Here is a 23,504-nt window from a genome sequence, read left to right on the forward strand (position 1 = left end):
GCTGATGACACTTGATAATGTATTCATATTTATCTCAGAACTCCAAATGTGTTGGCCAGACCTCAAGATTAGGGGGATCTTGCTCTTGTAAAGGAAACTGAATGATTCCCTTTTACACATGAAAGAGTTTATCTGGGACCTTGAGAAGCAGGAGACCACAGCCCCAGCTATACTAAAATGTCTGGCAGAAAAACTTTTTTTTCCCTTAGGAAATTAGCCTGTGGGAAGCCATCATCACTGAGGCTTTATTTTTTGAGTAGCAGAGGAACATTGAGTTAAAAAACATACATCAAATTTCTATGTAACTGTAGCCCCAATACCAACAAATACCAACATGTTTTCTTCTGTTTCTTAACAAATTAGCTTTCATGTCCGTCAGTACAGAGGGCAAGTCCAGCGCTGGCCAATTTGCCAATTTGTTTTGCGATAAGACCAGAAATCAGGTTGAGCCTGTAATACTCCGCAGGCTGCATCTGTTAATCACTATTTTACTAAAGGGGACTCCAACATGGAGACAGCGAGTACAAGACAAGTTGGGTTTTTTTTTATTAGCAAGCCAAGATGATGGATGAGTCTCATGCTAAGCAAGCAAGGGGCTACAAATTTCTCTGGGTTTAATTGTGTTTCGAGCGATGTGTCTGAGAAACGCCAGGCATGGAGGGAGGGAATTGTTTTCTGCTAATGGAGGAGAGCAGGAAAAAGAACCCTTTGTGGACAAGGATTTTTTTCTTTATTTTTTGTGTTCATCAAGGGCAACTGCATTTTGGGCATCAGATAATTGAAACACGGGAGTCCAATAAATGTAATTGTCACCATTTAAAATGTATTGTCTCCACTTTGACAAATGAAAATGTTTCAGTCTCCAATCCTTTTTTCTTTCTTTCTTTCCTTTTTTTTGCCTCTACCAATCCCGTTTCACGACACTTTTATTCTTTCGTTCTTTTATTTCCTTTTTTTATTATTGTTTTTCCTGTTCTCAAAAGCCCAGTGGCCCTCCAACAAAGAACCTGGCAGACAAGCAGTTAAAGCTATCAGGGACGGTCAATTTTGTTTGAAAACACACATTTTCTAAAGCTCTGATGTCCTTTTGTGAAAGTGCGGTCTTAAGCGGAGGCAAGGGAGGGGGTTGAGGGAGGGGGGAAGGGTAGTTGGTAGGGGGTGTTAAACCTTCACTCACACTTCCTTGCCTCTATGTGCCAAGCAGGCTGCAGAAAATATTTTTCAAAAACCATTTAAGAGTGTTGATTTTATTTGTTAATTTATGCTCTGGATATTTCAATTCTGCAGACAGCTTCCTGGTATTTAAAGCATGAATTTCGGTGAATTAAAATGGTCGGGGTTGTGAATTGCCCCTACTCTGCATTTCCAGGCTCAGGCCTTCTTTTCTGTCTGCCCTGTGAAATGAATGACACAGATGTTGTTGGAAGAGACAGGACCCTTGGTCTCCTTCCCTGTGCTCCACTCACAGCATGGTGCCTGAAACTTGTTTTTCAATCATTGTTTCCCAACTTAGAAAAGAAAAAAGAGAGCGAGAGAAAGAGGAGGGAGAGAGAGAGCAATAGAAAAAAAGAGGGAGGGAGGGAGGGAGAGAGAGAGAGCCTGCACAAAAGCAGTCTAAGAATAAAAAACATGCTTTATAACAATCTCCAAATAATTTAGCACAGGGAGGGACGAGAGTTGTCAGTGAAAGAGTGCCTGCGAGGTTCAGAGGGGTTTTGAAGGCGCAGTGATGGAATGCTGGCGGAGGCTGAGCTGAGACGCTGTTCCGCACGCGAGCGAGAGGGAGACACAGCTGAAGATGCTGACGGGCGCGCTGCTGCTGTGGGTAATTGCGCTGTGCACCTGGGCGGAGAGCTCCAGGCAGTGCCGGTGCCAGTGCACCTGTATGCCCCGGCTGGGCCCATCCCGAGGCAGGGAGCACCTGAGACACCATCCCCACACGCAACCCCACCTCGACCTCCACAAACCGCACAGGGCCCTCCGGAGAAAAGGTGAGTACCACACTGCTTTTCCCACGATACTGCCAAGAGCACCACAAGCAGTAAGAGGTCCCTGCTCCACCACAAAGAGATTGTATGTTTTACCAGGTTCATCATCTAGTATGTATTGCTTTTCATGGTTTTCTCTCTGGTTCCACAGCTGCTCTAGGTAATTTGGTTACAGTAGAGCCCGATCTGCTATTGCCCAAGGCTTATGGACTATCTGAAAACGTTGCTCTGTATTTGTGTCTGCAGTGTCAAGGAACAGGATTATGAACTTGATGTTTTGGTGGATAGCGACATGAATAAGTATAAGCTGGCTACGTGCTCAGTTCATCGGTAGATATGTACATGTCTTTGCATATATAAAGTAGTGCAAACCTTTTTTCACATGCATTAATTTGGGGGTGGGGGGAGTTGTTTGAACTTGTTTATGATCTTCATGTTTCGTGTTTGTCAGAGTTAAGGATTGGTTTTGGAGATTTTTTTTTCTTTTCTGGCCAAAAATGAATTGCAAGGTTGTGGATTCTACAAAATAAAAATGTATACATATTTGTATGTGTATATTGAGAGAAACGAGCAGAGATATTGACCGATTTAAAGACACATTTGACACACTCAGCTGGAGGCAGCTGAAAAAAAGCCTCATCAGATTTCTGTTGGCACTTCTTAGTTCATTGTACTAGGATGCCTGCTTGTTGTATTTTGTACTGATTGTATCACTGCACTACAATATTTTGAAATGTTTATTATGTAAACTGTAAGTCACCCTGGATAAGGGCATCTGCTAAGAAATAATATTATTTATAATTAGCTTACAGATTTTATCTTAGCTGTCAGGTGCTTTGGCAGCTACTGCCTCTGTTTACCTAAGATAGATGGTTCTTTAAAAGAAAAATATAAAAAACAATCATGCTTTCCTTGTAGAAAAGACTGAGTATTATAGACTTTGGGAGCACTATAACTTAAGTTTATCTCCTGAATTGGAACTCGAAGTAGCCAGATCACTGGAATGATTTGTGAGAGAAAAGTGATGTAATAAATAAGAACTATGGTCGGATACTTCTACTGCTTGATCCATAAACCTCACATTTACAGCTTTTCTTTCCCCCCAGCATGTTACCTGACCATAAAACAAAGATTTAAACAATGTAAAGATTATTACTTGATGTGAATTATGCTTGAAATCAGAGTACATTTATGGTTTAAAACACCATAGTTAATTTTAAACATTTCTGACAAGAGCAGCTCTATCATTATCATTGTCTAAATCATGGCAAATATGTACATACATACAAAAACATACACATATATATATATATATATATATATATATATATATGCTAAAAAATATTACTAATAATAATTTAAATCACCAGGGCAGGTTACTATCTAAAAATATTATTATTAATGATATGGCCTATGCCCTTTATCCAAGACTACTTAATTGAAAATGCATTATAAAGCTTGGGAAATTATTTAAACTACAATTGTAATGCATTACATATTTCAGTACTCAGTACATATATCGGAATTACAGCTATATCAGACTTCTCAATAAGGAACACATTTGACAACACTCTTGGACAAACGTTCAATACCCTGGACACTTTGCTGCCTGAGTGCAGATAAGGAAAATGCTTATTTCCTGTGGTTCACTTTTCCAGTTGGGGCTTTTAATATTCCTCTGCTCAGAAGTGTATTCCCTAACCCCCCTCCATCGTTCACCCTTCCTGTCTTCCCCGATCGGAGAGTAGAGATATTGCATGGAATGTAGAGGTTATCGTGCATTTTGGTCTTCCTGTTCAGTAGCCAATGAGTTCTCCTGTGCTTGACCTATCATATAACATCCCTTAAGCTGATGGTGTCTTTGAAGTGGATTTGCCACTGTGCTGGACAGCCTGGTTGTCTGTGTGTTGGTGCAGAATGAGCCTTTTGTTGTGTCACTGAGCCCTGAGATGTATTCTGACCTTCGCCTCCGGTCCTCTGTACCTCACCCTGATTCCAAAATGTGCAGCCTTTCAGTCTCGGGTGTTTAAGCTGCACTCATCTTCAGTGCTATACAGAGGGGGGTTGTTGGTACCCTATGTTCTGAGTTGTGGTTTGGGATCAGCAAATGCTGTTTTTCGAGTTTCTCAAAAACAGTATGCATGCTATCTCTTTGGTTTTTACTTGAAGTTTTTTTTGTATATATACCACATAGCAGCCTGGGAGGTTTTGCACAAAGAACCCTACATATCTTATATTAGTGTTGTATTGTGTTGGTCTGCTCTGGTTTGCATGTGTGAAATTGGCCAAGGTGGAATATTACTGTTCCCTTATATTGGATTGTGATTTACTTTCAGTTCCCCCAGATTTTATTATTTTATTTTCAAACTGTTTTCATTGACTTTTCTTCGTTTTTTCTTCCGTTTGGTCAGAAATGACATTTTATTTTCTATCTTTTTTTTCCAGCAAAAAACAACATTGCTTTCACACATACTGCACAGTATGTCAGTGTCTCGCTTTCCCCAGTACAGGCTCCCTCCCTGTTTCTCTCTGTGCCCTAAAATCAACAAGTTTGTCCCCTTTCCACCCCACCCCCCCATACTCCTTTACCCCAAGACTTGAAAAGAGGCTGATTTTAAATTGTAATGACCCCTCTCCCTCCTCTAGCCTCCCTCGTTTTCATGTGCTGTGTTCAGAGAATTTCTCCTACAGCACTTCAGTGTCCTTTGTGAGGCAGTGAAAGCTTGCCGATGGTGCAGCGATCTACCCCAAGTTGTTGGATCAATATTAGCATCCTTCACGGGGCTGGCTCTTTCTCAGAGACACAATAGACAGTTCACATAAACAACACTTTATTTATGTGTCCTTTTAAACAAAATGAACTACTGGCAGAGTCTCTCTCTCTCTCCCTCTCCCTCTCGCTCTCTTCAGAACATGTTTACTCAGGCACAGGAATAATTAGGATGCAACCCCTGGCTTCACAGTGTTTTTTTGTTTTGTTTTGTTTGTTTTGTCTTGTTTTGATTCGTGTGTGTGTGTGTGTGTGTGTGTGTGACAGAGAGAGAGTGAGAGTTTTCCAAAGCCTCATTCTGTGCAAATCACCTTTTCATCACTGTGTAGTATATTGCATGCATTTAAGATTAGTGATGCCTTCTGATGTTAGCCCCCAAAAATTGCTCCTCCAATAGCTTAAATATTGGAAAATAACTTCCTCAGAGCCCTTTGGAGGAAAGGCTGATCATTTCTGTCTGCATTTCATGTCTAATGATTTTAATTATTGTTGTTGTTGTTGAGTTTCCTCAGTCTCCTCGAGTACTACTTCCTCGGTTTGGTCTCTTCTCGATACTAAAGTCAGTTGCTGCCAATTGCAAAAAACCTTAAGCTTCCCCTTGAGAAGTTTACAGGTGCTGCATTATCAAAACAATATTCTAAGGGAAAGGGAAAAAGCTGCTATAACCCAAGGACTAGCCAATGATATTTTAGGTAGTGTAGTTCAAGACTAGTGCTTATCGAGTTCTGTGAAACCAGCCAAAGGGGTTTTATACAAGTGGCCCCAGGTCCCTTGGGATTTGAATGGAACCCGCGTGTCTCTGAAGTAGTGTCCTGGAGGAGGTCCCTTCAGTGATGCCCATGTGCTTCATATGTTGGGCTGTGGTGCTGTGAGAGGCTTGATCTCATTGAAACTGTGGAGCCCAGTCACAGCCATCCATACTGTCAAGAGTAAACTGAACATGAAGCCACTGGAATATTTTACCTGTTGCCTTAACTTTGGCAAACAGGTTGGAATAGCATCACCCTTAATTGGAGCGCATGTCTCAAAGGTATAAATAAAAAAAAAAAAAATGGAGAACGAATTGATTTAAATAAATAAATAAAAATAAAAATCTTTATATTGTTTATTGAACTACAGTATACTTATCAGTTACGTTTTTGTATATAACATTGAATATTTGACATGTAGGTATTTTCACGAGAGCCTGGGGCTAAATGTAACCTAGCACTGGCATTTGTCTGAAAAAAACAAACAAAACGATCCAATTAGGAGTAGAGTTCATCTGAAAATACACTGTAAGTGTGGATCACTGTCATCCGTATCGAAGGTGTGGAAAAATTCCAATACATATTTAAGGTGTGTCTTCTGTTTAACGCAACAACCTACACAAAAAGAATGATCAATACACAAGTAAACATATTTACCCACGAATGGACTTTTGCTAAATCATTTTTTTATATATAAAAAAATGTAAATAATAGCAATGCTTGGAGGATGATTTTTCTATAGGTACTGGCGCTTTAATACTTACAGAAATGTGCGCAATCATGGGAACAGTGAATAGAGTATCCATGAGATCAGTCCCACAAACATAAATGTTCAGAGCTGGGATGCCCTCAAAAGGAAATAAATGAGTAATTTCCTGGTTGCCTGGCTTTAATACTAATACAGAAATCTGCGCAATCATGTGAACAGTATCACGTATATTGGCTTTATGGCAGGTCAGACAGGGCGCCCTTAATGTCCAGTTGATAGACTGGGTGCCCCCGCAATTAGGAGACCAGTCCCAAAAAAATACATTTTCAGAGTTGGATGACCTCAAAGGGAAATAAATGAGTAATTTCCTGGTTTCCTGGCTTTTTGAACAATAGAGGAATTCCGTTAGGTGGGTGTCAGTGAAGGGTTAAATACAATCAGCGCTATGAGGGGAGATGGATGGGGAGGGTCTCGCCTTGGAACAGCGCTCTTTTAAAATGGGTGAAGTAGGCAATAAATTAGGAAAATACTTTTCCTTTGGACGGAGGCCAGGAACTCCAGATTGATTTAATATGTAAGCTAAGGTTTAGTATAGCAAGAAGGAGAACATAAAAAGAGCGGAGGTCAGACGGACCACTGGAGTGACCGGCCCCAGTTGTCCTGTGACGTGCGCGACTGCGGCCCCGGAGAGAGGAGCCAATTAGGAGCTCCATTAAGTGACCATTCATTCCGCAACTGGGAACGGCAACGGACTGGCTCAAGGTTGCAATGATTCAAGTACAAATATCTATTTTAAGTTTCAGAAAAATCATGTCAGGATATCTGGTCCCTCAGCTCTGCCTGGTCTGGAGCATCCTTCTGAATCTTGAAGGTAAGAAAAGAAACGAAAACGAAAGAAAGAAACAACGTAGACTGAATTCAGTCTTTGCCAATATAATTTGATTTCTTTATATTTCAGTGTAAGAATGGTCTCGGTGTTGAACTGATTTTAATCCGATTCTAATTCCCATATGCTGCGGAGGTGTCATTTGTCTGAAAAGTTTGTACAAGTTGTCACTCAGTATTATGTATCCAAATGATTGTAAATTGCGTTGTTTTAAGTATACAATTGGGGAATACATACGTCTCTCTAATTTTTGATTTCGTATTTATCAAGACTTTAACGCATAATTGCAACTAAATAAATACATGTACACATTTACAATACTGAAATAATGATAAAGTATGTGTATGCTATCATAAAATAACGCCCTTCTTGTCCGATTGCTGGTTAGAGACAATATATTAAACCACTTATGCCGATACAGAGTGATTGCAGTGTTAAAAATACTATTTATTTCACTTATTTGTCTATTTTTATTCTTGCAACTTTTTCACGAGTTAAAAATATCTACTGATCCAGTGCACTATATGATCTTATTTACACATTGAGTCAAACCTTGGTTTCTGATTTGAGATGGTATTTAACTTTATAATAGGCACCATTAGGATAGGTGTATATATAATCTAGCAGTGTTTTTAAGGTCACTGATGGCATGCATTGTAAGCGATTCATATCCTGTTATTGTGCCAGGCTTCCTCCTGCCAGCATGTGTGAGATCTGAGTTCTTTGTCTCCAATAGAGTGAGACCTGAATTCCGGTTTCCCTCAGGGATTTACTGCTAATGATTTTACAACCCGTTCATAATGAAGAGGTTATCTTTATCAGCCCCTGCATCCAATTACTGCAGCCTGTCTTGCATGCTCTGTGCAAACTGACTGTGTTTGTGTGTTTGTGCAAGCTGTTCTCACGTTTCACTGCATTGTTATTGAAATATGCAATTTGAATAATAATAATTGTAATACAAGACTACTTGTAGTATTAATTAATCATTATTATTACTACTACTACTACTACTACTATTATTATTATTATTATTATTATTATTATTATTATTGCTATTAAATACTAATGATCATGCAGTGGAAATGGCCCCCAAGTGTGATTAAGCCGTTTTTTCTAGTGTCCTAGGGACACAAAGTGTGTTAGGTGAAAGCTAAAACGCATCCCTAGTATTGCAGCATTAGGTGTTAACTATAAATCCTTGTTATACATCATTATTTACATATAGAAGTATTTTTTAACTGCCTATTCTTCTGGCCTAGAGAACCTGTTGATTTAATCTTAATATACTATACAGTAATACACTGTGATACAATGTAATATACAATGCTATATTGTATTGTAATATACTGTGTAGACTATTATAAATCCATGTACTACACTATAATGTCGCTATCACAAGGCAAAACAGATGGAGAGTTGGTAAATCAGTCAGTCAGTCAGTTTATTTCAAAATCTGTGGGTGGAGGAAGTGAAGTGAAGTGAATAATAATAGTAATAATCCTGCACAACAGTATTTTGGGGGTTCATAGTGCTCTTGACGGGTCTCCTTTTCTGGTTTTGTACAATGTTAGCACATCTCTGCAGTGAATTTTTAGGAGTTATTTGACCAGTTATATTACTAACAGTGTTCTAATAAGTGCCACAAGTTTTGTTCCAATCTTTAATATGGAATATGTAGGCCTATGTGGTACTATTTTTAGTGTCTGGTAAAACATTATTTCGGTTGGTAAAAAGTCGGGTGAGAGTGGCTAGTGAATTTTTCCATCCACTAAGCAAAGTGTCTGTTTCACCTAAAAGTTAGATTTAGTCCCAATGTTTATTTATGTACTTATTGATTTATAATTTCCTCAAGTAGATTTAATGAGACCAGGCTGTCCGGGTCTGAAGAAACATGACTAAATTAAAGGAAATCTGGCAAGAAGTCAGACCTGCCATAGGCCCTTTGCTTACACTCAATTCAGCACAATGAGCCGCCGACCAGACAGGGACACACAGCACACATGTAACCACACTGTGAGTGTGTCTGGGTGAAGCGTCGTGTGCCTTCTCTAGTCTCAGGCAGAGGTGCTAAATCGTAAAGTGTTATTCAACTTTTGAGTTTGTCCAGATTTGCAGAATTACTGTGGATGCCTGATTTTTGTAAATCATTATTTACTTTCCATTTCATGTTTTATATCAACCATCAGCTAGCAAAACTTGCTCTTCTTTTGCACTCTTTTGAAAGGCTTGCTGTTTGTATCAAAAAGAGGCTTGAACAGGAGAAGGCCAGGGTCGGTCCTTCCTTAGGCATCTTCGCACATGCTGACGGTCCCCTTCATTGAGAAAGGCACTGAAAAGGTTTAGAGAGATGCACGTCCAGAAGGGTAATGCAATCCAGCACGTAACTGATCTAGCATTTTAACTAGGGAGGGGCAGCCCAGGCAAATAAATAAACACACACATACATCAAATAAATGACCCAGAAACAGAGAGATGTGTTGGGCAGTGATACAATAGGGCCACATCCTGGCCTTTTCAGAGCGTCAAGGCACAGCAGCTCAGTGTCTCTCCAAGTTGCATAGTCCTGCTGCTCCAGTGCCGCGTCATTGTTCGCCCTGTATCACGGCCACACGAGTGATTGGCATGTTGTGACACAGGCTGACAATGAGACCAGTGTCAGGGTTCCCATAATAGCAGGGGCGCTCCCTCTGCTCTGTGCACAGGTGACGGATTTCCTGTTTGGTTTGTGATGTGTTTGTGTAAGGGAGTCTTTGCTGCTTTGTTGCACGTTCCTTGGGGAGAGGAGGTGGGGGGGTGTGGGGGTGATGCCCTCCCACATGTTGTTCCTGCAGAATGGTGGAAAGCAACAACAATGGAATGACAACAGCAGATCGAGTTATAGACCGCTTGAATACAGTTCACAACTTTGTATTTGTCCACTCTTAGCTGGGACTGAATCATTATTTTTCAAGTCTGGCGTAGCCCCCCTTCCATTAAAGCAGTTAAAAATCTTAATTGAATATGTAAATATGATATTTAATTCTATATGGGAATTATACTATTCCATAAGAGTTCTATATGGGATATTATTTCCCATTGGTCGGTCTATCGAGTTCTCCCTTCCATTTCCTCTAAGTCGCGTTTGTTAAGCTGTGCTGTGTACCGCTTTCTGATATTCTGTGGTTCCTCTGGCGTGAAAGCTTCCCTTCCTCTCCCCATGAGTGAGGCAGTGACCCAAACGCATGGATGCTCCTTAAACTCCCCTTGAAAATACAGGGTGCAGCATCCTATCGATCTGCTCAGGAAGGCCTCTCTTTCCCTTCGCCTCCAAATCTTATCTCCCTCTTTCCTTGCTCCGTCACAATAAAAAAACATCATCCTGTTGTTTTTGAAAGGAGTCCAGGTGCCAAAGTCGTGATATTGCTTCCTCCTTTGTAAATGTTAAATAAAGTATAATGTAGTAAAAGTAAAGCAACGTGATGTAATGGTAAGGCATTGAGGGGTTTACTATGGTAAACTTTCATAAGTGCTATACTGTACTACAGGCAGCGTCTGTCTCCTTTCCAGCCATATCATCACTTACACATTGCTCTCTGTGTTTGTTTTGTCAAATCGTATTGAAACTGGAGCCATCTTTCACCTCTCTGATTAATTAGACATTTATCTCACTGTGAAGGAATGACTGTTACACCCAGAGGCTTGCAGACTTCAGGGAGCTGTTTTTTTTTCAGGCGTCCTTTAAGAAATTAGATAGAGTCTGTTTTCTGTTGAGGAGAAACAACACTTATTGAGAACCTTCACACAATGACAAAACAGGCTCGTGGTGATTTTGTGTTTTCTCCTCAGGAAACTAAATGTTTACATAGAAATTTCACAAGGCTTGTTTTGCTAATGTACTTTAACTTACCCTGTATAACTCAATAATTCACGTTTCTGCGCTGTTATGAATGCTATTGTCTCTGAAGTGGAATTATTATGAAATCCTTTGCAAGGCAGTTACAGAACACAAGATTCCTGTTTCTTGTTGCATTGCTTTCTGCACATCTTTCTCCTCTTGCATAATTCATTACTTGTTACATTATTGTTATGGTATTTTAAGCTGCTGTATGAAGTTCAAATGCTAAAGCGCATGTACCCACTTGTAATAGTAGAGATTAGACAACTTCATGCCTCAAGATAAGTTAAATAAATTAAAGAGGGAAAAAAAGCCTCACAAATTATTAACTCAAATTAAGCATTACTGATGTTTCCTAGGTAACACAATGCAAAAGCCACCCCAATCCATGGCATTTCAAACAATTAGTTACACTAAGGCCAGAGGATGCATTTATCATGTCTGATTGAGAACAGGCTTAACCTTGTCAAACCACAGCAAAACTAAAGGGGTTTCAGTTGCTAATCAGAGTCTGTCTGGTATGTTAGCCTTTTCTCAGATGCGTGTGAATGGCTTTCTTGCTACACCTCCTGCTCCCTTTCATTACCCTTCTGGACCTCCATTGTTAGCGGGAAAAATCAAAGTGGCTTTTGTTTTGTCATCCGCTGATGAAATGGCACAGAAACTCGAAAACCTTCACATTTGCACTCACTGGAAAAAATAAATTACCCCACAACACGGAACTAACTTAACATAACATAAATATACAGGCCTTGAGGTTTGAGGATTTCCTGCTTGGAGCATATCGTGTGGAGGTGCAATCGGGGTGTTCTTAGAAGATTTCAATTGAACAGTATTGCATTTCCAACATTTACACCAATCAGCAATTTGAACTACACTAGCTCGTCTGTTGGATCGGACCACACGGGCCAGCCTTCACACCCCATGTGCATCAATGAGCCTTGGCTGCCCATGACCCTGTCGCCGGTTCACCGCTTTTCCTTCCTTGGACCACTTTTGATAGGTACTGACCACTGCAAACCGGGAACACCCCACAAGAGCTGCAGTTTTGGACATACTCTGACCCAGTCATCTACCCATCACAATTTGGCCCTTGTCAAAGTCGCTCAGATCCTTACGCTTGCCCATTTTTCCTGCTCCTAACACATCAACTTTGAGGACAAAATGTTCATTTGTTGCCTAATATATCCCACCCACTGACAGGTGCCATGATAATGAGATTATCAGTGTTATTCACTTCACCTGTCAGTGGTCATAATATTATGGCTGATCGGTGTAGAAATCAACAGTGCTTTGAAATCCTAACAGAAGCAGCGAACTTCAGCGCAGTGAAACATATCTGAAACATTTTGTAACTTACAATCTTTCTTTAAAACAATTAAAAGGTTCCAATTCCAGGAGGGGCATGGCTGCAAGTTGAGCTTGGGAGATCAGAATGTGTTCTAGACCCTTCTCTTAGTGTATGCTTCCCTGGATCCCTCTCTTACTCTCTGCCTTTCTAGACCCCTCTCTGAATGCCTGCTTGCTATCCAGGCCCCTCTCTGGCCGTGTGTCTCCCAGGCTTTGCACTGACGCTCTGTGCCACTCTGTGCTCCCAAGGCTCCAGGCTGCACCCTGAGGAGACGCCCCCCCGCATTGTGCACCACCCCTCGGACGTGGTAGTGCAGATGGACAATCCTGCCTCCCTGTCCTGCCGGGCTGAGGGGCACCCGAAGCCCAGCATCGAGTGGTACCACAATGGGGTACCCGTGGAGACGGAGAGCACAGACGGCCAGCCACGGCCAATCATCCTGCCCGATGACAACCTTTTCTTTCTGCGGGTGGTGCCTGGGCGGCGTGGGCATTCCAACGAAGGCGTGTACACCTGTGTTGCCCGCAACTCTGCAGGCAAGGCCGTCAGCCGCAACGCCACGCTGTACATCGCAGGTGAGTGGTCAAAGTTTCGCAGGGAAGTGATTGCCTTGGTTTAAAATACGATTGCAGTTTTAGTGACATTATAGTATAGTACAGTATGTTATAATACAGTCTACACTATATGTAAAGTACTAAACAATATAATGTATTGCAGTACAGTATATCACAGTATAATACAGTGCATCATAGCACAATACAGTGTATTACAGTACAGTGTAAACACATTCAAGTGTAGACAGATGTATTATGGCAAAAACACTGTAAACTGTAGTGTGGTCTACCATGGTCTAAACACAGAAGTTTGTGGTGTGGTGTACTGAGGATTCTCTCCCTACGCTAGTAACCAGCACAGTAAGTATTGACAATAAACTGCAACATAACAATATGAATGGTTGCCATTATATTTAAAACTATCACTGATATTACCCTGCATACTACCTGAAATTAATACATATGCAATAATATATCATGCATAGTGTACTGTAGACAATATATCTCCAGATCCTTTCAATTCTAGTTTGTTTTGTTCTCAGCATTTTGTCCACCCCCCACATCATCATACCATGATGTAAATGTACTCAAAAAGTCACATTTATTGCCTGGTATTTATGTGGTAAACACTCAACATGCAGCATATTTCCATTGTTTTAAAATAGCAGTCTTTTTGTTTTCAACTGTAAAACAATTAGTGTTTATTTCTCTATTGTGTCTCTGGTCTATTTTCCATGTAAACTCCAGTGTCAATGGAAATAGCGTTCAGTGTGGAATTTTCTATATTTGCTCCAGTGAACCTTCCCCTGCCCCTCCTCCTCCCTTCATTGTGAAAGGAAGTCAGTGTTTATGAAACTCTCTTTACACTGAATAGCAGGAAACATCTTAGAACAGTACATTAATGGCTTCAAACAGGACTTTGTGAGTGGGTAAACATTTTCTTGTTTGTTTGTCTTTCCCCCAAATGTCTATCTCCTGTATATAATAGAGAGACAATGTAGCCTGTTAGTTGACTCTGTGTATGGGTCATTAACTATCAGTTGGTCCCACTTGGATGGCAGTTGTTAGAATTTCACCTCATTTAAGTTTTGATCCAAGAGAAAAAAAATGAGTTTTCAGAAACACTGTAGGGGAAGGAAAGACAAGTGACCTGAGCAATTCTAAACAGAAGCATTGTTTATGGACCACACTCTGTAGGAAATGACCGGCGTATCTTATGCATTGCTGTTCAGGAAGTTTGAGATGTTCCTTTCTTGATGTTTATCAGTATCAGACCATTTGTGAGCACCTTCATTCTATACCAGTACATCCATCATCTAAGTATTATACAGCTGTATTTCAGTAACTGGACGGTTGCATAGCACTTCTACTGTTGATTAATTGCAGGGTCAATTTTGGTAACCACTTTCATATGGAGTAGACAAATGTCCCTTTATCATTTCTTAATCTGAAGCATATTCATTATTATTATATCCATAACCACATAGAAACTGGCCTCTGCTAATTCCTGGGAAGCGATAAGGACTCAAGGCCCACTTTTCCCCCACAGACAGCCTTTCTAAATTAATAACTCAGTGTTTATAAGTTTGATATTGTCATGTAAACTGCCAACTGCCTACCTTAAACTAAAGTATTACCTTCAGCATATGAAGCTATACATTGTCAAGTGTGTACACTTAACTAGAATGCTATTGTAACTCCTGTGAAAGAGCCGTGAGCCAGGGTCCTGGGTTCTGGGTCTGCTGTTGGGGCTGGGACTCTGGGTTCTGAATTCATCATGTGTGATGAGGCTTTCTGGGTTGACCGCAGTGGGAGGGGGTTGTGATCTGCAGGGAGCCTAGTCTATGTGGGTGGAGTGCAGTGTGTGACGCAGTGTCTCTGTGGCAGCCCTGCGAGAGGAGTTCCGGGCCCATCCGAGTGACGTGGAGGTGGCTGTGGGCCAGGAGGCCGTGATGGACTGCACCCCTCCCAAAGGACACCCCGAGCCCAACATCACCTGGAAGAAGGATGGGGTGCCCATCAACAAGACAGATGACCGATACAGCGTGAGTAGCGAAGGGTGAATTCAGTCAAAAGGTTTTTGACTAATTTAGTAGAGTTTTAACTCGTGTAGAGAGTTGATACAAATACAGCTTCACATTTCCATTGGCGTTGAGTACTTCAAAGAACAAAACCACTCAAACCTTTCCACTACAAAATCATGACACACCACATGGCAGGAATGTCACAAGCAGAGACTTGAGCAGGCAGACAAGGGACTGAAATAAATGTGACATTCAATATTTTAAAAAGTTTGTGTTGTTGCACATTCTTGTCTTGTGTCATCAGATTGTAAACGGGAAGCTGGTGATTCTGAGTGCCCACAAGGAAGACGCGGGGGTGTTCGTCTGTGTGGCCTCCAACACGGTGGCGGTGCGAGAGAGCCGTGCTGGCCGCCTGTCTGTGTTGGGTAAGAGGAGCTGGGCAATGCCGTGATCACGGGGCAGAAATCAGTGCTATTCATATGATAAGAAAACTTTGAAATGATTATGTTTTTCTGTATCTTTATGTGTGTTATGCTGCTTTGAGATGGCTTTGTCTGAGATTTAAGCACTGTACGCTGCCTGCGTTCACAGAGAGGCCAGTGTTCGAGCTGAGGCCCCAAGACACCACTGTGCAGCTGGGTGATTCGGTGAAGTTCTCCTGTGTGGCCCAGGGAGACCCCATGCCAGCCCTGCACTGGAGCAGAGAGCAGGGCACACTGCCCCACGGGAGGTAAGACATGGTGTGGCATGGGAAAGCCTGGAGTCACAGAAAGTTAGGTGGCACTGTGAACACAGGATAGAGACAGGCAGCACTATAAGGGCAGGACAGAGAGACAGATGGCACTGTAAGGGCAGGAGAGAGAGGTAGGGGCAGGGGCAGGGGCCTTTTAAGAGGCGCTATCAAGCAGGATTTAAGAGGACTCTCTGAATCATTAGCACCTTGACACCCAGAGCAATGTCCTAGGCTTGTTTCAGTTCAGACAATAATGAGACGAATTAGGCAGGTAGACAAGAACTCTGGGTGGATTGAAAACCTGAAGACCCCGCACTATTTTATCCCTCCATGAGCAGAAATGCATTGTAATCCAGCTATCCAGCCTGCTATGATTAGGGTCCTGTAGAGTTCAGCCTGTTCCACTGTCCCATTCTCCTGCTGTCCCACTATTCAACTCTGCCTCTTGTCCTCAGGTATGTGGTAAATCCAGACCACAGCCTCCAGATCCACTACATCACAGCCCAGGACACAGGGAGGTACACCTGCACCGCGTCCAACCAAGTGGGCTCGTCCTCCACCAGTGCCCTCCTCACAGTGCAGGGTAAGGAGCCCCAGGAAAGAGATTTGCTGCCGCCCACCCTGGTACCGTGTGCTGCCTCATGCTTATTTTATAGCTACTTATTCTGCTGCCATGAATTACATACCACTAAAGCAGATCAGTACAACAAGACAACTTTGGCTCTGAAACGTTTCTACCCAGCAGAGCTTTTTAATGCCGAGTTTCTCTGCCCACTCGATTTAAACAACAGAAGCAGCAAGAATACAAAAGCAAGTGAATGCACAAAACAAGAGCACAGTACTCAGCGGACTGGGTGGATGCTCTTGAATTCAGCCTCCCGTGACTGATGTCTGCCTGTTGCTGTGCTGGCAATGTTCCACACACTCCACGGTCGAGAGCAAGAGGCGTGGCAGTGAAGTGAGCGTCAGTGTTGTGTTGTTGATGTGTTGCAGAGGCTCTGGACACGGGGCAGAGGGATCTGCACAGGGAGCTGTCCAGCCTGCGAGTGGATCTGGAGAGCGCTGTCATCCTGCCAGCATCCTCCGCCACAGTGCAGCTGCAGTGGAAGGTGAGCAGAGCACAGCAGCTGAGTGTTTGCTTATTAAACTCACTGCAGGTCAGGCTTCATAGGCGTCACTGTGACAAATGCACGTCCTTCCTGCGTGCGTTTCGATGGTTGGCCTCTCTCACCCACTGGTGCTTTCTCCACACAGCTGCAGTCTGCCTCTTCCTCCTACCTGGAGGGCTTTGAGGTTCTGTACCGCTCCCTGCTGCCCGCCAGCTCTGATTGGGCAGAGAAGAGGGTGGGGTGGGAGCACGGTGCTGCGATTGGTCCGCTGAAGAGGGGGTACAAGTACGAGTTCAAAGTGCGTCCCTACGTGGGTAGCCTGTACGGTCGGGAGAGCAACACCAAACACCTGCGAGTTCCTGAGCGAGGTAAGAAATCCCTGGGGTAAGGGGCCTGTATTTGCTGCCACGATTTCAGGAATTTTATCACTTCTATTTCCATTTAACATTTGGCTGCATTAAGAGTGATCTTGCATTTAAGCAACTAAAGAAAATGAAATGGTAGATTGAATAAAAAATTGCAGTTTTTGTGGTTTAGTAAAATGAAATACTGGATGAGTTAATCTAGTGTTAACTATCCTGCTCCCTTAGTGCCCAGTGCCCCCCCTCAGGCCATTGCTGTGACAATGCTGGCTGAAAGGAATGACACGGTGCAGGTGAGCTGGGACCCACCCCCCCATGAGGCTCACAATGGTATCATCCGGGGCTACCAGGTAACAAACCTCTCCCATCATTCACAGCTTCATTGTTCATAATTAGTGCTCTGTTTCTCCCTTATTGTGTGTCTTTAACTCTTCTGTATTTCCCAGTGTTGATGGTGTCCCCCTCTGTTTCAGGTGTGGTGTGTCCAATCTGGGGACCATGAGTCCTTCAACTGGACGGTGGACAGTGCGACTCACAGCCTGGAGATCTCAGCGCTGCAGCCTGGGATGCAGTACTGGGTCACAGTGACAGCCCTCAGCGGGGCAGGGCCAGGGGTGTCTAGTGACCCCTACAGCCTTTTCATAGGTCAGTGGAACCTCAAAGGTCCAGAACTCCAAGTCAATGTGGGTCAAGCAGCATGTTCTCAAGCCTGTTTTGTGATGCACATGCTGTTTCAAATGCCAGGGGACAGAAATTAGGTGTTATACTTTGGAAGCCACTAGAGCTTGTATGAGCTCTCTCTCACTGTCCCTCTCCCTCTCTCTCTCTCCCCCTCTCTCTCTCACTGTCCCTCTCCCTCTCTCTCTCCCTCTGTCAGAACCCCTGGAGGTCTCGGCACACCCCCCCTCCAGCCCGGGGCCCATGGAACAGGTCCTGGGGGTGGTGAGGGACCCGGTGTTCATCGCCAGTGCCGGCGCCCTCCTGTGGCTGTCGCTGATGGTGACGGCTGTGTGTCTGTACCGTCGGCACACCAAGCACGACCAGCTGAAACAGGCCCGTCGCAGAGCAGCAGGTCAGCCCAGCGCAACACCCCGTCAGCCAAGTCACAGCTTTAAATGGCTGCTGACCACAGCTGCTTCACACTACGTGAAGTCCCAAATGAAACCCAGCATTCATGGCTGGAGCTGGGCAGGGTGCCGAGTGGAAATGTGAAGCGGGCCTAGGCTTAATCAACTGCCGTGCATTTTTTTGTATTTCCTTGTGTGTTTATTTTAAAATGTGTACAAGTGTAGATGTGATTTAAAGGAAGAAGGGGGGAAGCTGTCAGTGAGATAGAGTGCACAAATGAGCTAGTGCAGGCGCACAGGGCTGTCCTCGGTTCTGATCCTGTCTCTGTGTCCGCAGGCTTGTACAGACTGGCAACGGAGGATCTCATCATCAGACACAGGTGACTGGGAGACTGAGGGCTGCACTGCCAGCACAGAATATTTTATTATTATTATGAAATCTTCATTAACAAAAAAAAAAAAAAAGTTCTGCTCTTGTAAGTTACTTATTCATAAGCGTTACACATCGGTGTGCATATTTTTGTGGTCAGTTAGTGTCTGGCATTTTTATTCAGCTTCAGAATCATATAGACGATGTGTAGTGTTAATGTTATGAAATGTGAGGTATATTGTGTTGAGCCGATGTCAACATGTCTGTGTGTTCTCTACAGAATGGCAGTCCCAGACTCCCCCTGGTTGTCCAGTGGCTGGAGGTCTGCCCCTTGCTCTGAGCGTTACCCCGGGCTGTGGGCCCAGAGCCAGGAGAACCCTGGCTTCAGGAAAACCAGTGAGTAGCGCAGGCCTCAGCCTCTGTCCCAGCCGGCACTGACTGCCCACCAACTCCAGCCTTCAGGCTTATAAAAATGACAATTCAACTTTTGGTTCACTGTGTCTGAGGATCCTTTTGGATTCCGAAAAATACCAGAAGTGAAGTGAGGTGTAGAATGCCATTTGACCATTGAAAATGAGTTGTTTTCAAGAAAGCCATACTATTTACTTAAGTAAACCGAGACTTTAGGTCCTTTAACAGACATTTTAGATTTTTACACAGAATGCTGATGCAAAAATATTTCCTATTAACTGGTTAAGTGCCAAATAGCTGTAACTGATTTCTGATCTAGCTCAGTCTCTAGAAACTTACCTTACCTTACACTGTTTTCCTAATTAGTGTTACTAATGAGTCCATCTTTGCAGCACTGCCAATAAAGGCCAAGAAGGACCTGAGTCCCCTGGAGACTGCTGTCCCCATTGTGCCTGATAACTGCGGCCTCTACGGGACCTTCTACGTGGACCTGTCAGGAGCTGGTCTGAAAACCTTCAACAGCCCCGGACGCAGCAGCAAGTCCCCCCACTGCAGCCCCCAGCTGCCTGCCCCAGCCCGCTTCTCCCAGCCCGTCTTCAGCACAGGCGCCAGCAGAGATGCTCAGGTGCTGCCGTGGAAACAGGCACTTCCCACCCAGCCCAACATGGGTGTCCTCAAGGAATCCTGGGAGAAGAACTACAAACGAGGTGAGGGATGGAGACCAGGAGGAATCAATCAGGGCCAATGTCTGATGCCATTTGTCTGTTTGTTTTTCTATTTTGTGTTTGTTTTGTGTTAGTTTTTGGCATTAACATCTTCTAAAGCAGCATCTTCTCAGTGCTGCAGTTGGAGGCAAGTCTGTGTCTTGAAGCTGCCTGCTGTCTGGTGCTTTTGTCTGTGACGTCTTCAGAAACGTGGCCCTTCACAGCCTGCCTCTGGGCCTAGCGAGGCTGTGGCTGCGCTGTGAGAGGGGCAGTGGTGTAAGCCAGGACTGCAGGTGACGGAGCTGTGGTTGTTGTTCTTACAGAGCTCCATGCGGTCAACAGTGCCCCCTTGGTGTCCACGTTCCCACAGGGAGTTGACCTCTGCAGTGTGCCCAGTGCCAACCCACTCAGACTGCATCACCACCTGCGAGGTACGGCCAGATCAGCTCCTCTCAGGTCTGCCCCTTACACACAGTGTAGCTTCAGCGAACCCTGGGAGTCCAGCTGTGTTTCTTGAATCACTAAGAAAGATAAGCAATTACTGACCAGCCCATTGAGGGTCTGAAGCAGTGCCTGGAGCAGGAGATCGATGCTTTGATGCTCCAAACAAACTGGAAGGAGACATTTTCTGTTGTAGTAAAGTCTTGATACCACAAGAGGGAGCCAAACTGTTACTTTTCCTGTTCTCTGTGCCTGGGCTTGGTAACATTCGTTAGATGCATATTTTTTGAAGTTCTGTTGTTTAACATCAAGCTGACATCATTAGTCAAAAATGAACTTTAACATTACAGTCTTATCCTAAAATATGAAGTAGAAATACCATAAATTTAACTTTGCATTTAGAGTAAATAAAATCTGCCCAAAGGTGGTATAGAATGTGATACAATACTCGTGTTGAAGACTGGTTATGAAGCACTGACCCTACTTCAGGGCTAGTCAATTGCTGTGAATAGTGTAATGATTTTATATGAATACCACTCAGTGTTGCTTGAGCGGTTTTTATTCTTCACTGGTCGGGTGAGTGTGCTGCCTGCTGGGGAGGACAGCACTGTCCAGCCTCTGTCTGCGTCTCTGTGACGGTGTTGTCTTTGCTGCTCAGGTGCTGTTCCGGAAGGTCTGCGACCCGTGGGCTCCCCGAGGATTCTGCACTACTCTGCTTCGCTGCGCCTAGTTGATGTGCTGCCCGCCCCGCCCCCGCTGCCCCCGATCGACAGCGACTGCCACAGCCTGAGCTCTGAGGAGGGGTGAGTATGGCACTGTGAGCCCCCCCCCTCAGTGTGCAACATGCTTCCTGAGCCAGCGGGGCTACACTGTAGCATACTGGGACAGGAAGTCCCAGAGTAGTCCAGTGTTGAGCTGCAGCTCCCGGAGCCCACAGGCTGTTCTGGGCTCAGTTCTCAACCTCTCAGCTCCTCTGATCATGGGAGGCGGACTCTTAAAGGGGCCTCAAAGTCCAGTAGCTTTTCCAATCCGGTTTCATTCTCCACCTGCCGCCGCACTGGGAACAGCACTGAAAGTGGTGCAATTACGCTAATGATTTGGTCCAATTTGATCATTAGGGGCCCGGCTGGAACAAAACAGAGATATGGGAGAGATCAAGGACACTGTGTGGGCTTTGTGGTCAGACACAAGGGGCCTCACTGTCGACTGGCTTTTCCTTCACAGCTCCAGTAAGTCCACCAAGCTGACAGCTGACGGGGGGTCTGTGCGGTCCGTGGGAGCTGCGTCTGGAGCACAGGCCCTGCAGACAGTGGACTGTCCCACCTACCCCAGCCGTTCTTACAGCCGCCTCTCCACTGCCTCCTTCTGCCTGTCTGTGGATGAGCAGAGCGAGGCTGCACTCACTCACCAGGAGGTAGCGCAGTACCTGGAGCTCAGCCCCAAGGTGGAACGGTGCAGGTACCCGCTCTGGGACTCGGCAAGGAGCCATGTGGGGGGGAAACCTTGACTTACCCTCTGTAGTGTGACCCTTTGACAGGTTTAACAAATCCCTCTTGTCCCTCTTTCTCTCACTCTCAGAGTCCTGACAGACAGTCCAGCCTCACTGCCCCGCCCTTTCTCCCCCACGCCCACCTTTGGGTACATCTGTGGTCCGTTGCCCTCTGACTTGGAAGTGGAAGAGTTGAATGAAGATCTGGACCTGGACGTGGCAGGGTCAGGGTTGGGTGCTCGGCAACTCTGCTCTCGTGGCGGCAGCACCCAGCGCTGCCACACACCCTCATCCTGCGGCAGCGAGTGGGAGGGCTCCCTGTGGAACGGCTGGGGTTCTGTATCCGAGGGCAACGTCCCCAGCGCCCGTGCCAGCTTGCTCAGCTCCTCCGACGGCTCCTTCATGAACGACGCCAACTTTGCCAGGGCGCTCGCTGTTGCTGCAGAAACGCTGGGAGGTGGAGGGGCCTTCTCAGGTAAGGGGCATTTGGATTAGCCACCCGGTGGAGGGATAACAGGGAGGAGGGCAGGCTTTTCATTGGGCTTCTGCAGATTGAACCGCTTTCTCCAGAGTCTCTTTGAAATTCACTGCAGCCCCAGCAGCTGAACCTGTCCGCAGGCATCCGTGCCATCAGCCGCTATGCTGAGACGAGTGCCATCCTGTTACAGTAACATTTTAATTCGTTTGGTTGCAAGCAAACACGAGTCTTGCCTACCTGATCATCTCTCTCCGTCTCTCTCTTTTTTCTCTTCTGTTGTTTTTTGCAGACTTCTCCCCACCCGCTTCCCCCCTGTCTGGGCTGTTCCCCCCACAGACCTCATGTTTCGGAGAGCTGGCCCCGCTGCCGCTCTGGGACTGGAGCACGGCATGGGTGGAAGAGATGGAGGAGCAGTACTGCCCTCCGAGGGGGGCCGGAGGGAGGGACAGGGCTGCAGCTCTGGAGCCCCAGGGCCGACCCCTGTGCGGCCAGAGAGACGAGCAGGAGGACGAGGAGGAAGAGGAGGGAAACGAAGGGCAGGGTACGCAGAAACCCCCCTCAGTCCAGAGGCGTGGCCCCTGAACCCCATTTCCCAGGAACCGGCCAGCCAGCCTGCCTCCATACATACCAGTGCTGGGCACGTACCCCCGCTCTCCATAGACAGATACCTCAGAACAGTCACTATCTCTGTCTCTCTATCTTCATCTGTATCACTGTTATCTTTGTTCGGACACATCTAAAGACTGTCAGAGGAGATGGAAATTAATTCAGGTCATTCGTCGTCAGTCTTCCTTTGTTTCACTGCTGCATTTTCTGTCAGTCTTAGTCATGCCTTGTACGCACAATATATTTTTATTCGTATTTCTATATTGGTAGAAGTCTGTTTAAAGCTGCACTCTCTATCCTGCCTTCTGAAAACAAACAAACTCTCCGTAAAATGTAAAATGGTGAGAATCCCAGTTACTGGAAGTGCCATTTTATGAATTATGACATTCGATTGCAGTATTGTTAGAATAAGGATTCAAACTATAGTTTTAATATAGTTGTTTTTTATATATAAATCTTTCAATTTTTATGTCCCTGACCTTTGGAAGTTTATAGAAATGAACAACAAAAAAAGTAAGTATTTTACATAGTATTTCTGAAGGAAATATGTGGAAATGAAGATTTGAGTGTTTTTTGAATTTCTAAAGATGTTTTATTGTACAAGAATACGCAGCGTTTCGCTAGGAGTTCACTAATGTGTATTAAAAAACTCTGAAGATGAACTGGTTAAAATTGCCAGGCTGTAGAAGCACTGTTGGTGTAAATAAGCTGTTTTCTTATTCTGAATTTTCAATGATTCTTACTAAATTGTACTGTATTAAGCTGTGAACTAACTCATGTTTTCCTTTGTGGCCTTATTGATGTAAATAAAATATATCTTTAGATTTTA

The 23,504-nt window shown here is 44.4% G+C and overlaps 1 protein-coding gene across 2 annotated transcripts; it reads left to right on the plus strand.

Moving 5' to 3' along the window:
• The first annotated feature begins 1,614 nt into the window (after positions 1-1,614).
• Positions 1,615-23,504, plus strand: robo4 (roundabout, axon guidance receptor, homolog 4 (Drosophila)). Of its 2 annotated transcripts, none has more exons than XM_066708011.1 (19): positions 1,615-1,991; positions 12,576-12,902; positions 14,769-14,926; positions 15,210-15,330; positions 15,497-15,635; positions 16,094-16,221; positions 16,632-16,747; positions 16,893-17,115; positions 17,338-17,459; positions 17,583-17,754; positions 17,987-18,181; positions 18,514-18,556; positions 18,827-18,942; positions 19,350-19,664; positions 19,985-20,092; positions 20,761-20,905; positions 21,327-21,560; positions 21,681-22,066; positions 22,359-23,504. In XM_066708011.1, exons 1-19 carry the CDS (start codon positions 1,799-1,801, stop codon positions 22,649-22,651), a joined length of 3,534 nt encoding a protein of 1,177 aa, XP_066564108.1. In that variant the 5' UTR covers positions 1,615-1,798; the 3' UTR covers positions 22,652-23,504. The 2 variants fall into 2 exon arrangements, with proteins under 2 accessions (XP_066564108.1, XP_066564116.1); XM_066708019.1 differs by lacking the exon at positions 1,615-1,991 and adding an exon at positions 6,478-7,087.

This window comes from Amia ocellicauda, chromosome 1 (assembly GCF_036373705.1).
Source record: "Amia ocellicauda isolate fAmiCal2 chromosome 1, fAmiCal2.hap1, whole genome shotgun sequence".
Taxonomy (NCBI): Eukaryota; Metazoa; Chordata; class Actinopteri; order Amiiformes; family Amiidae; genus Amia; species Amia ocellicauda.

Excerpts from the sequence above, each read along its gene's own strand:
- robo4 (XM_066708011.1), top strand. The coding sequence starts at position 1,799 with ATGCTGACGGGCGCGCTGCTGCTGTGGGTAATTGCGCTGTGCACCTGG. Across the intron at positions 14,927-15,209 it reads AGACAGATGACCGATACAGC|ATTGTAAACGGGAAGCTGGT; the intron begins GTGAGTAGCGAA and ends TTGTGTCATCAG. Across the intron at positions 17,116-17,337 it reads CCTGCGAGTTCCTGAGCGAG|TGCCCAGTGCCCCCCCTCAG; the intron begins GTAAGAAATCCC and ends CTGCTCCCTTAG.